Genomic DNA, 12,602 nt, shown 5'->3' on the forward strand with positions numbered 1-12,602 from the left:
GGTCCAACAATGGCCTGGTGTTTACTACCCAGATCTCCAAAACAGTAGCCAAGGCATTAAAAATTACTTAAAAGTTGCATTGTGCATATAGGACTCAGAGTTCCTGGCAGGTTAAAAGAATAAATAGGACCATTAAAAAAAAAAAAAAAAAACTTTGAACAAATTGCATTTAGAGATTGGCAAAAATTGGGTTAGCCTACTCCTCTTTGCCTTACTGCAAACCCGCTGTACTCCCTACAGGGCGGGAATCACCCCCTTTAAAATCATGTACCTAGTTCCCCTGCCAATATTGCCAAAATTAAGGCAAGAGGCACTGGCCTCCATAAGTAACCATAACCTTATTAGCTCTTTACAGGCCTTCCAGCATCTCCGATCAGAACTCCAAAAAGCTGTCTGGGCCCAGCAGGACACAAGGCCTCTCCCTCCTGGTCTGGATCCGCTTCACCATTTGGAGCCCAGTGATTGGGTGTGGATTAAGGGACACAACCTAGACTCCCTCAAAGCTCGGTGGGACAGACCATACCCTGTGATCCTCACTACTCCCACAGCTGTCAAGGTTGTGGGGAAAAAAAGACCTGGGTCCACTATACGCAAGTAAAAAGAGAATCAAGGAGGCGTGCTGGCATTCCTCCTCAGTTTCAGTAGCTATCAGCAGGTCATCGACATACTGTAGCAAAGTGACTTCGGGGTGTCTTTCCCGGTACCCCTGTAGATCCCTACATAAGGCCTCATCAAAGAGGGTTGGTGAGTTTTTGAACACATGGGGAAGGCGTGTACAGGTTAACTGCCCTGAATAACCTCCTTCAGGGTCTGTCCATTCGAATGCAAAAATTGGCTGATTCAGTGGGGAGAGAAGCAAGGAGAAGAAATCATCTTTGAAGTCTAGAACAGTGTAGACCACCCGGTCAGGGGGAATGAGGCTCAGCAGATTGTAGGGGTTGGGTACCATGGGGTGGATAGTTTCCACTCTCTGGTTTACCTCCCTCAGGTCCTGTACTGGTCGATAGTCATTAGTTCCAGGCTTTTTAACTGGTAACAGTGGGGTTTTCCAGGCTGACTGACAGGGGATTAATATCCTGCATCCCTCAGGTGCTTGATGTGCACTGCTATGCCTTGTTGGGTGTCCAAAGAAATAGAGTACTGGCGTACTCACACTGGGCTTGCTGTACTACAGAGTTGCACTACTATGGGTGGTTAGTGCTTTTCTAAGCCTGGGGGATTTGTTTTAGCCCATACACCTAGGACTTGAGTCCTCCATTGTGCCAACAAGGCAGAGCTTCCTGAAGCCTCTGAGGCTTCCTCTTCAAAGAGGACATATTCCTCAGACAAGGGGATTGGGTACAGGATGCACTGAGGGGTCTCAGGAAGAGACAGAATGATTCATTCTGAACTGAAGGAGATGGTGGCATGCAACTTTCTAGCAGATCTCTCCCGAGCAGTGGGTATGGGCAGTCTGGCATAACTAGAAAGGAGTGTGTGATGACCCCTTTTCCTAAATCTGTGGGCCTGGCAGTAGTCCATGGATACATAGTGGGCTGCTCCATTGCCCCCTCTGTGGGAGTCTTGGTTGTGGTTAGCGGTCCCACGGCCTCTTTTAGGACAGAGAAAGTAACTCCCGTGTCATCTAAAAAGTCCACAGGCCAGCCCCATACCTTGAAGGTTATCATGGGCTTCCAGGGGCCAAGAGGGTAGGAGCCCTGACCTCTTCATTGGAAGATAGCTAGATACCAAAAACATGGAAAATAGAACACACAGGTGACCCCCCTAAAGGTATGTTTGTCCCAACACTCTCCACAGTCCTCCTCTTGCTCCTAGCAGCAACTCCCCTGGGTTGGACCAGTCAGACTTGGGGCACATCCCACTACATGCCCCCATATACCTGGATTTTGTTGAGCATGGAGGATGGACAGGAGATTGCCTGGACAAACGCTACCAATCAGCAACCCTTCTTTATAGTTGATCTGTGTGCCTTCAAGGGCCCAAACCTCCCTAACCAAGTACGGTGGTGGAAATCTTTCAGGGGAGGCTATGGGGTGAGGCCACTGGTGCAGGCATCACATTGCAAAGATCACAATCTAAACAATATACAGGTCTACGCACGCCCAGCCAATGCTATAGGCTGTGGAGGAGCCACATATTACTACTGTAAGCACTGGGGTTGTGAAACTATAGCCCCCTGGAAAAACGCTGATGCCAAAAAAACATATTAAAATTCAGCATGACTTCAGTTTTTGTTCCAACAACTCTAGTATCTGCCCTCACAGGCCCCTTAATTCTTCTCCTTCTAGGGCTTACTTGTGGCCCCCTTATAATTAACCCTATCATGGCATTTGTGCAAAAACCAGGTGCAAGCAGTCAAGCTGTTGGTCTTAAGCACCCAATACCAAACATTACCTGACACAGATCACCTCGTAGAATCAAGAATTTGATTAGCTAGTAAGACCAGTGGAGAATAAAGTAGATAGACAAAAGATGGCTCTTGTAAATCTAAAATGGAATCAGTCTTGCTCTAACTATTAGTTAAAGTTCCTGGAGGAAGTTCCCAGAGGAGGAAGGGAGTCAAGGAGGCCTGTTCCCAAAAAGAATAGATGGGTCCTGTTCCAGGAAAAGTTCTTTGTCCCAGGAAAAGTTCCTTGTCCCTCAATGTACCTTTCATTGTTCTCTTGATTAACGACTATCCACAAAGTTCTGCTTCTGTGATTGCTCCCTTGCATAGCTGCCAGCCCCTAAGGTATAAGAAAACCACAAAGGCTTTGTTCATGGCTGCTTCTCCCTCCTTGCATGGAGTGGTGACAGCCCCTGTGCAGGTATCAATAAACTAATTTGGCTGATTGGATTCTGGTGTCCAAGTCACCTTGATCCACTGGTTTACAACAAAACAAAATCAATAATATAAAGACGTCCTTTATCCTTAAGCTAACTTCAACATTTATTGGATCTCATAATAGATTCTGTCACATTTTTAAAGCCAGCAATGATTTTGCAAATTGCACATGGAAAAACAAACATATAAGGATAGCCAAAATTCCTGAGGAAAACACACAATGAGCACTTTTGCTCCTATAACATATTAAAACACATTAAAATGTTCTATATTTCAAGCAGTGTGGTGTTGAGGATAGTAGACAAACAGATTAGGACAGCAGAAAATTCCCAAACCTACCAAAGTGTATAAGAAAAGTTAAGAAATAAAAAAATACAACCTTTACTGAATCTGAAATTTTAAAATGTTTGTCATCATACAGTTTCTAATTTTGAATACAATACACATTATGCATAAGTGGATATAACTTTTTTTTTTTTGAGACAGAGTCTCTCTCTGTCACCTGGGGCTAGATTGCCCTGGAATCAGCCTTCCACACAGCAACCTCCAACTCCTGGGGTCAAGGGATCCTCCTGCCTCAGCCTCCTGATTAGCTGGGACTACATGTATGTGTCACTATGCCTGGCTAAACTTTTTTTATTTTTAGTTGTTTGGCTAATTTATTTTTATTTTTTTAGTAGAGACAAGGGTCTCCCACTTGCTCAGTGTGGTCTTGAACTCCTGAGATGAGTGCTATGGTTACAGGCGTGAGCCACCATGCCTGGCTTGGATATAACCTACATACAAGGTTAAATGCAAATGTGCTGCAGGTACCAACAGGTCCCAGAGCAGACAGAAAGCCCTGGTTGCCGCCATTAGTAGGTGGATCCCATTATATGCCAATCAGGGCTCTAAAGGGTGTGGCCTAGAGCCCGAGCCAATCAGAAATCCTGGAATGGGAACTCTCCAATCAGGCATGCAGTGGAAGGGCGGGACTTCCGGGACATGGGGGGGGTGTGAGGGGCCTTTGTCTCCTTCCTGTCCTCCACGCTTCTTTTTGTCTTCAGTACTCCTTCTTCTTTGCTTTGGGAAACTCAGGTAACCCTCAGCCTTTGTCACCCTCTGAACTGCGGGTTCTGAAACATCTGCAAGAAGGATCCCAGGGCACCAGGAAGTTGGAAAATGGTGAGTGTGTGGGGCCGGCTGTGCCAGGGGATTTGAAACCCAGTGGAACTGGCTGTGGCAGGACCCCGGCTTCCCGCCAGACCCGGAGTCTGCGGACAAGGGACTCATTAGGCCTGCTTGGCCCTCAGTCCCCTGCGGCTTAGAGCGGGGTTGGGCCGCAGCTGGAACCAGGAGCGCCCTGTCTCATCCTCCCAGGCATCTGTGGCCCAGTGGGAGTCATCTGGGTAGTTCTGTGATGCAGCCCTGCGTCTCCACTACATTGTGGGGTGACTACAGGGTCATCAGGGAGGAATTTAAGCTGGGCTGCAGGGTTCATGCGTGGGAGGATCTGTAGCCCCTGGGGTCCCCACCACTCCACTCTCATGTTAAAAATTAAACTAAGGCACCGCTTAAAAAGGTGACAGAATTTATTAAAGCAAACTGCGATTTATGGTTCTGATAGCAGTCATCTATGGTTTGTTTTTGAGGTCCATCAGGAGGGCTTAAATCAAAGACTTTCAAAAAGTCCAGGAGACAGCAAACCAAATTCAATAATTCAGTGGTTATAGTTGTGTAGTCTTTATGTCATCATAAAAAGGAGTCATATAAAAGTAGATTTCAGAAAAACTCTATTTATATATTGCATTTTTAAAACTTTTTTTTTTTTTTGAGACAAGAGTCTCGCTTTGTTGCCCAGGCTACATTGAGTGCTCTAGTGTCAGCCTGGCTGGCTCACAGCAACCTCAAACTCCTGGGCTCATGCAGTCCTCCTGCCTCAGTCTCCCAAGTAGCTGGTACTAACGGCATGGGTCACTATGTCTGGCTAATTTTTTCTATATATATTAGTTGGCCAAATTAATTTCTTTCTATTTATAGTAGAGATGGGGTCTCACTCTTGCTCAGGCTGGTTTTGAACTCTTGACTTCGAGCAATCCGCCCCCCTGGGCCTCCCAGAGTGCTGGGATTACAGGCCTGAGCCATCACACCCAGCCTGCCAGTGATTTTTAATAGAATTTCAGGGCTTTGCTTTGGCAAGTATACTCAGCAATTGAAATAGAAACAAATTTTTGTTCCATATTGGTTGCAGAAAAATGAATAGGTTTCCACAAGGAAGTGTGGGCAAAAAATTAGTGAGTGACAAAGACTCACCACACACCTATTTCTACTTTTCTTTTTTTTTAGGGTTGAGGATTTGTGAAAGTGGATCACTCTGTTTTGTGTCCTGTTATCTGGATATTGGAGTTTAACGATAAAGCCTATGAGATGGGATTTGGCAACTCTTAGAAGAGTTCACATGCCATTGTTTCCTAAATGATTTGTTATAATGAAAATAATAAATGACCTACTTATTGTCTAAAAGAGATAAATACTTTTGGTTTTCCTTTAGAAATACGAAATTTAAGTGCCTTACAATTTCTGTGATATTATGATAGATATATTTTGTTTTTCTATGCATGATTCTTGGCTCTCAGCTCCTGTAGACTTTGTTATTTTCTAAATGTCTATAGCAATAACAATATCTTTTTGTTAAAATATTTGGCCTTTCTTTCTTGGTTCCTGAAGTATTTCCTGAATGGTAAAGGTGAAAGGCAATCTTTTTTTATTTATAATTAGCCTATCAAACACTTCTGAGCTTATGTTAATAAGGCAGTTTTTATAAAACTGCCAGAAATCACTGGGTGGGAGGCTGGTTGCCAGGGAAACCTGCCATTTGTTTCCAGGGATGGAATTTTCAGTCCCATTCCCAGCCTTTGGGTAGCAGGGAGGGGCTGAAGGTTAATTGGATTGTAAATAACTTATATGGGCAAACTAATTATGCTTATAAATGAAGCTTCTATAAAAATCCCAAAGGACAGGGTTTGGAGAACTTCCAGATAGCTGAACAGGTGGTGGTTCCTGGAAGTGGGGAGCCTGTCAAGGGCTTGAATCTGTGCACCCCTTCTTCCCCATACTTTGCCTTATGTATCTCCTGACCTGGATTTTTGTTTATATCTTTCAAGATATCCTTTGTGATAAATCAGTAAATATAATAAGTATTTTCCTGAGCTTTGTGAGCTGGTCTGGGAAATGAATCAAATATACAGAGGAGGTCATGGAACTCCAACTTGAGGCTGGTCTATCAGAAGATTTGGATTCCTGGACATGCAAGTGGTGTCTGAAAGGGGGGATAGTTTTGGGGGTTGAATCCTAAACCTGTGTGATTTGAGACTATCTTCAGTCAGATAGTATCAGATTGAGCTGTATTTGAGGACAGTTAGCTGTAAAAGTGATTGCTTGTTTGTTATTAGGGAGAAATTTGTACACATTTGGTCCTATAAATCTTCTGTGTTGGTTGTTGTCCTGTGAGACCAGAGGAAAAACACTGTGGTCTGAGTATTTTCCCTTCAGAATTGTCCTCCCTTCTATAAACCTGAGTTTATAGAAGTTTTGCTGAATTTAAGAAACTGAGTTTAAGAAATTTTGCTAGATTCTTCAAACACTGGGTATTCTTTTATTTACAATGAAATGAGTAACCCTGAATGAGAAGCAGAGGCATGGAACCAGGGCCTCCAAGCTTACCCCAATCTTCAGCCTGTAAAAGGAGGTCATTGAATGCCCAGTGAGTTTTTCCTAAGGGACCTAACTCTTAGGTGTTCTAACCTACTCATGTCTGCCAGGGAAGGTGCTCTTTATAGTGAAAGAAGCTACAGACCCCTGGAAAACTGGGAACAAGGACACATTGGAAGGTTTGGTTGGGTTAGGGATGGAAAACTGTGTGATACCCCTTCTGGGAGTGCATCTGTTATTGTCCTGGGGCTGTTTTTAGACATTGGCAAATACAACCATTTCAGATTTAGGTGAGAAGTGTCTTTATTGTGAAGGAGTATTGCGACTGTGGGAAGCATCAAATATAAGATCTGCAAGCATCTCAAAGTTTAGGCAAAAAGGGGCTTCCTTTTATAGGAAAGAGAAAATGAGATTAGAAACAGCATTTCAGGGAGATGTCAGGATGTCAGCCGGCACAAGTAGATGGTAAATCAGAGAATGAATTACCCTGAAGTCAGACTATTCTAAGAGGGGCAGAGAGTGGGGTTATATACTAGTTAACGCTGAGGGAGGATGACAGTTCAGGGGCCTGGCAAAAGGAGAGTAACTTAACTCACATATGGTTAGCAAGTATTTAGTTTACACTAGTGAATACAGAATTGTTCTTCTAATTGTTTGTGAAGCAAAAATGGGATTTTTTTAGGGTCTGTGTCTGGCTTTGTGGTAGGTAAAATAGGGAGCATCATCTAAGTCATAACATAAAGGGTGTTTCTTTGCAGTGAGCTGCTCTTAATGAACAAAAAGGATGGGAGATTTCTTTAATAGATCACAGCTATTTACCAGCATTAGTTTCTAGTGCCATCTTGCCCCACCACTTTGTCTCGCTCTGCACATTTCTTCCATTTGGCCATTCCTGCGTGTACCAATTCTAATAAACTGTAAAATGTAATTAAAATGTTTTGCTGTGCTCTATGAGTAGTTATATTGAATTAGTGGAGTTGAGAAGGGAGTTATGGGAATGCTCAATTTATAGGCAGTTTAGAATTGTAAATTACTATAAGAGACATTGATCTTCAATTTAGCAGCACAAGGATTGGTCAACAATACCTGACCTGATTCCCTTCACAAGATTAGAGATATTTTTAAGGTTTGTTTGTTTTTTATTTCAACATATTATGGGGGTACAAATTTTAAGGTTTCAAATAATGCCCTTTCCCCCCGTCTCCCCACAAGTCTCAGTTTCCAGCATGACCATCCCCCAGATGGTGCACATCTCACTCATTATGTATGTATATGCCCACCTCCCTCCCCCCTCCCACCTGCCCAATACCCCATTACTGTAGTTCCTATGTGTCCACTTAGGTGCTGCTCAGTTAATACCAGTTTGCTGGTGAATATATGTGATGCTTGTTTTTCCATTCTTGGGATACTTCACTTAGTAGTATGGGTTCCAGCTCTAAGCAGGAAAATACAAGATGTTCTATATCACCATTGTTTCCTATAGCTGAATAGTACTCCATGGTATACATATACCACATTTTATTAATCCACTCTTGGATTGATGGGCACTTGGGCAAGTTTACACAGCCTTACAATTATGAATTGTGCTGCTATAAACATTCGAGTGCAGGTGTCTTTTTGGGAAAGTTTCATTGGATCTTTTGGGTAGATGTCCAGTAATGGGATTGCTGGATCAAATGGTAGATCCACTTGTATCACTTTAAGGTATCTCCATATTACTTTCCACAGAGGTTGAATTAGTTTGCAGTCCCACTAGCAGTGTAGGAGTGTTCCTATCTCTCCACATCCACACTAGCATTTATTGTTTGGGGACTTTTTAATAAAGGCCATTTTCACTGGAGTTAAGTGATATCTCATTGTGGTTTTGATTTGCATTTCCCTAGTGATTAGAGATGTTGAACATTTTTTTTCATATGTTTGTTGGGCATTCTTCTGTCTTCTTTAGAAAAGTTTCTTGTGTTTTGTAAGGGCAGGTCAGTATGGTCCATATTCTCACTGCTGCAGCAAAAATTGCTGGTGACTTTGGCAGGACAGAAAAGCTGAGGGCAGGAAAGGAAAAAACCTCAAATTTCGATCTATATGTAGGAGATCATTGCTTCTAACTGTCTCCTGTGATAAAGGACAGGGAAGTGTGAATTTTTCTGCACCATGGTCCTTTTGCTGTGGGTGAGGTGGTAGCAGGGGAAAAGGTTGTGCGAACACCTTTAGATGCATATTCTCAAGATACATGTGTGATCTTTCCAGATAATCTTAACTAAGAAGGTATTTCTCGAAGGAGGAAGAGAAAGAAATGGCTGGTTCTCCTGGGAATGTGTCCCAGGTCAGGGGCTATGTTCACTTTTCCTCTTGTTATGTCTTGTGTACAGACTTTGCATTGTTGTTCCTACCTAATGCCTTCATTTCAAATACTTTTTTCTCTCTTTTTCTTAATGATAGTCGAGGAGCTCTAAAAAATTATTCTCCCCCTATATGCCAGAGCCTTCTCTCCATCCATGCTTATGCACCATGAACAATTGTCACCATAAATTTAAAACTTGCAATATTGAAAATATTCCCTTTGTTGCTGTAGAACATCTTGGAGGCAGAATCTTGGATGCCCAAGATTACTATTGGAGATGAGTTCAATCCCCATGATATCAGTGAAGAAAGGGTACATGTACGGTTTTTATGTTCTATCTAGATGCTCCATCAGTTCTGTGCAGAAAGAGATTAGTGGAATACACATTAATTGTTCAGATAACTTAGAAAGTTCTGAGAAAAAGAATAATTAGAAGACACTAGCTCTCTGGGATACTAAAGAAAGACTGTTTAAATACATTATTTGAGATGACAGAACATGAGAGATAACTGTAGCTTGAACTTTGCATAAAACTGATGTTCATGATTAGATTCAGATGATAATTTACTATTTTTTTTTTGGCCAAAAATATCAAAATATCACAGCAGTGGTGGTATGTCTGTGTGCATTGATACCCGATAGTAATTTGTTGTATTATAGTTGGTATTTTATTCACTTGGTTAATGTGTTCTCTATCATTTTTCTAGTATAGAGTTAATTATTTTCCTGTCAATTATGAAGTACCTTGTGAAGATTTACTTAGTGATGAGCATAAACCATCACAGTTTATGTGGAAGCTCTTCTTTTATATTAGATTCCATTTGCATATTACTTGCTCTGGAAAATAAAGTCTCTCATCTTTGTTTCCTGGAACAGTGAACTCAGATGAAGCCAGGCTCTGCTGCTTACTGAATGTTTGAAAAATATTCCCTTTCCACCAGAAGCAATGATGTCACTGCTGAGTTTGTTAGAAATTCAGAAACTCAGGCTTCACTCCAGATTTTTGAAATCAAAAATTTGTATTTTAGGATTATTTCTAGTTTGTTATTGTACGTATTAAAGTCTTTGCAAAATTTAAGAAGCATTAATATCTTCTAAGTCAACATGATTTTTCTATCTGAAAAATATACACAACTTATCCTGTATGATGTAAATATAGTACTCACAAATATAAATGTCTATGTTGGTGACTGGAATTTTATTCCTTATCCAGAAAATTATAATATCTACATGAGATTTGTGGACCTTATGTCACCCTCTCTCTCCAGAGTTAGATAATATATTAGAGAATATTTTTGTGTTAAAATTTGTCTGCTTGAATAATTCCAGTTATTCATATGAGTCAGAACCAGTTCTCTTCACTCCATTTTTTCACCAGCTGTGAGATTAAGAATTCTCTACATGACCACTTGGTGAATATGTGTTTGTTTTGTTTTGTTTTGTTTCAGGGACTGTTGACATTCAGGGATGTGGCCATAGAATTCTCTCTGGAGGAGTGGGCATGTCTTGACAATGCTCAGCAGAAGTTGTATAGAGATGTGATGCTTGAGAACTACAGACATTTGGTGTTCATGGGTAAAGATCATTTCAATACACAATTTTTATTTCATACTACAGATTTTATATTCTAACTTTGTAGAATTTTTCTGGGATTTTCTTCTTTGCATGATGGAAGTTAAGATGTTTGTTTTCAAGGAAAAATTTGTTGGTATAGGAAAGAAAATCTTCAATCTGTTTTATCTTGACATGAATCTTTCCCTTTCTTGAACTGATCTGTACCCTTCACTCTTCATCAGTGGTAATTCCAAAACATTAGTGGCATAAGATGCTATTGCTCACATCTTAAATTCCAATTTCCATAACCAATATTTGATTCTAAAGTATTGGGTAATGGAGCTAAGGACCCCCAAATTTTAAATACTTTCTAAATATTCTAAAGTGTCTGTTAGAAATTAGTATTTTGGGATTTTTTTGAGAATCTTTCTATATTGTTCCCCTTTCTCTACTGAGCACAGTACTCAATTGGTAATGGAAGAATCCCAAAAATATGTTACATTTTTCAAATAAAACAGGTCTTGCTGCCTCTAAGCCAGACCTGATCACCTGTCTGGAGCAAGGAAAAGAGCCTTGGAATGTGAAGACGAAGAAGACAGTAGCCACAAACTCAGGTAGGTGGGAGTGAATAAAGCAGATGACACATATTAGAAGTTCAAAGGTCAAGGAAGAAACCAGACCTTAAAAAGTGCTTTGGAAAACTCTGCTTCAATGGAAATTGGATCTGGGAAGCCTGGGTTTCTTTCTCTTAATCTTTGATAGAGGCTTCCCTGTCCCTTATTCTTAAATTATCTAAGGACTTTAATTTTCTTTATTGTTCTTTTAAGGTTAGAGTGAGAACAAAAGCCCTACTCTTGGTTTATAATGGACTGCAGGTACTGACTGCGTTCCATTACATTACAGGACATGGAAATATGTGTGTATATTTGAGAAAATCTATGGTAAAGAATTTTTTTGAGACCGAGTCTCACTCTCTCAACCTGGATAGAATGCAATGGCATTGTGGTAGCTCACTGAATCCTCAAACTCTTGGGCTCAAGTGATCCTCCTGCTCAGCATCCTGAGTAGCTGACACTATAGGCATGTGCCAAAGTCTCTGGCTGATTTTTCTATTTTTAGTAAAGATGGTGTCTTGCTATTGCTCTGACTGGTCTTGAACTCCTGAGCTCAAGCGATCCTCCCCCTTTGCCCTCCCAGAGCACTAGGATTACAAGCACGAGCCTCCACACCAGTCTGCAAACCATCTTTTAATTGCTCTGCATTTATTGCATCATGTCTGGAATGTGTGAGTGTGGTGGTGATATTGGTATTTAGTTCAGAAATCCCAGGGTCACCACAAGCAGATGTTATATGTTTTCTGCTTTAGTTTTTGTTATCCTGTGAAATGATTAAATGTGTTTCTATAGAAATTCATGCTCATTATCAGAACACTAAGTATCTCCTTAAATATTAGAAAAGATAATGTTATTTTACTTCAAAATTCTGGGTTTTTTTTTGTGACTCTGATTAATAATTTAATTCTATGTGCCCAAATTTCTAAATTTTAATATAGTTTAATGTATGTACACTTTACATTTTTTTTTTAGTCAGAGTCTCCCTTTGTTGCCTGTGCTAGGGTGCTGTGGCATCAGCCTACATCACAGCAACCTCAAAATCCTGGGTTAGAGCAATCCTACTGCCTCAGCCTTTGGAGTAGCTGGGACTACAGGCATGTGCCAAAATGCTCGGCTAATTTTTTCTATGTATTTTTGTTTGCCAATTCATTTCTTTCTATTTTTAGTAGAGATGGGGTCTTGCTCTTGCTCAGTCTGGGTTCAAATGCCTGACCAGGAGCGATTTGCCCACCTCGGCCTCCCAAAGTGCTAGAATTATAGGCGTGAGCCACTAAGCCCTGCAACACCCTACAATTGTGAAATATGTTTGGGGTGCATAGAACACTGCTGAGCATACATTAAACTCCCAGTCTTTAACTGTTACCAACTCTAATTCTATAATTTTCTCTTGTTTAGTATGAAGCCTACTGGTACTGTGTCATTCAAATGTTTATCTATGTTTGTATATATATGTGTTTGTGTGTGTCATATGAATTTTCTTCACAAAAATAGTATAACTATATAGTTATGTACAATGTAATGATTTGATATATTATATGTTTTGATATGATTAACACAACCAAGTTAATGAAAATATATATTA

At 40.8% G+C, this 12,602-nt stretch overlaps 1 protein-coding gene across 1 annotated transcript; it reads left to right on the plus strand.

The window, feature by feature from the left end:
* The first annotated feature begins 3,879 nt into the window (after positions 1-3,879).
* On the plus strand, positions 3,880-11,034 carry LOC142861024 (KRAB domain-containing protein 5-like). The gene is made up of 3 exons (XM_075999757.1): positions 3,880-3,988; positions 10,301-10,427; positions 10,925-11,034. Exons 1-3 carry the CDS (start codon positions 3,986-3,988, stop codon positions 11,032-11,034), a joined length of 240 nt encoding a protein of 79 aa, XP_075855872.1. The 5' UTR covers positions 3,880-3,985.
* Positions 11,035-12,602: the final 1,568 nt, after the last annotated feature.

The sequence above is a fragment of the Microcebus murinus genome, unplaced genomic scaffold (genome assembly GCF_040939455.1).
Source record: "Microcebus murinus isolate Inina unplaced genomic scaffold, M.murinus_Inina_mat1.0 scaf004_hap2_Mmur4.0, whole genome shotgun sequence".
Taxonomy (NCBI): Eukaryota; Metazoa; Chordata; class Mammalia; order Primates; family Cheirogaleidae; genus Microcebus; species Microcebus murinus.

Bases quoted from the DNA above. Each gene is read 5' to 3' on its own strand.
- LOC142861024 (XM_075999757.1), top strand. The intron at 10,428-10,924 runs GTAAAGATCATT...CAAATAAAACAG, and splicing joins CAGACATTTGGTGTTCATGG to GTCTTGCTGCCTCTAAGCCA.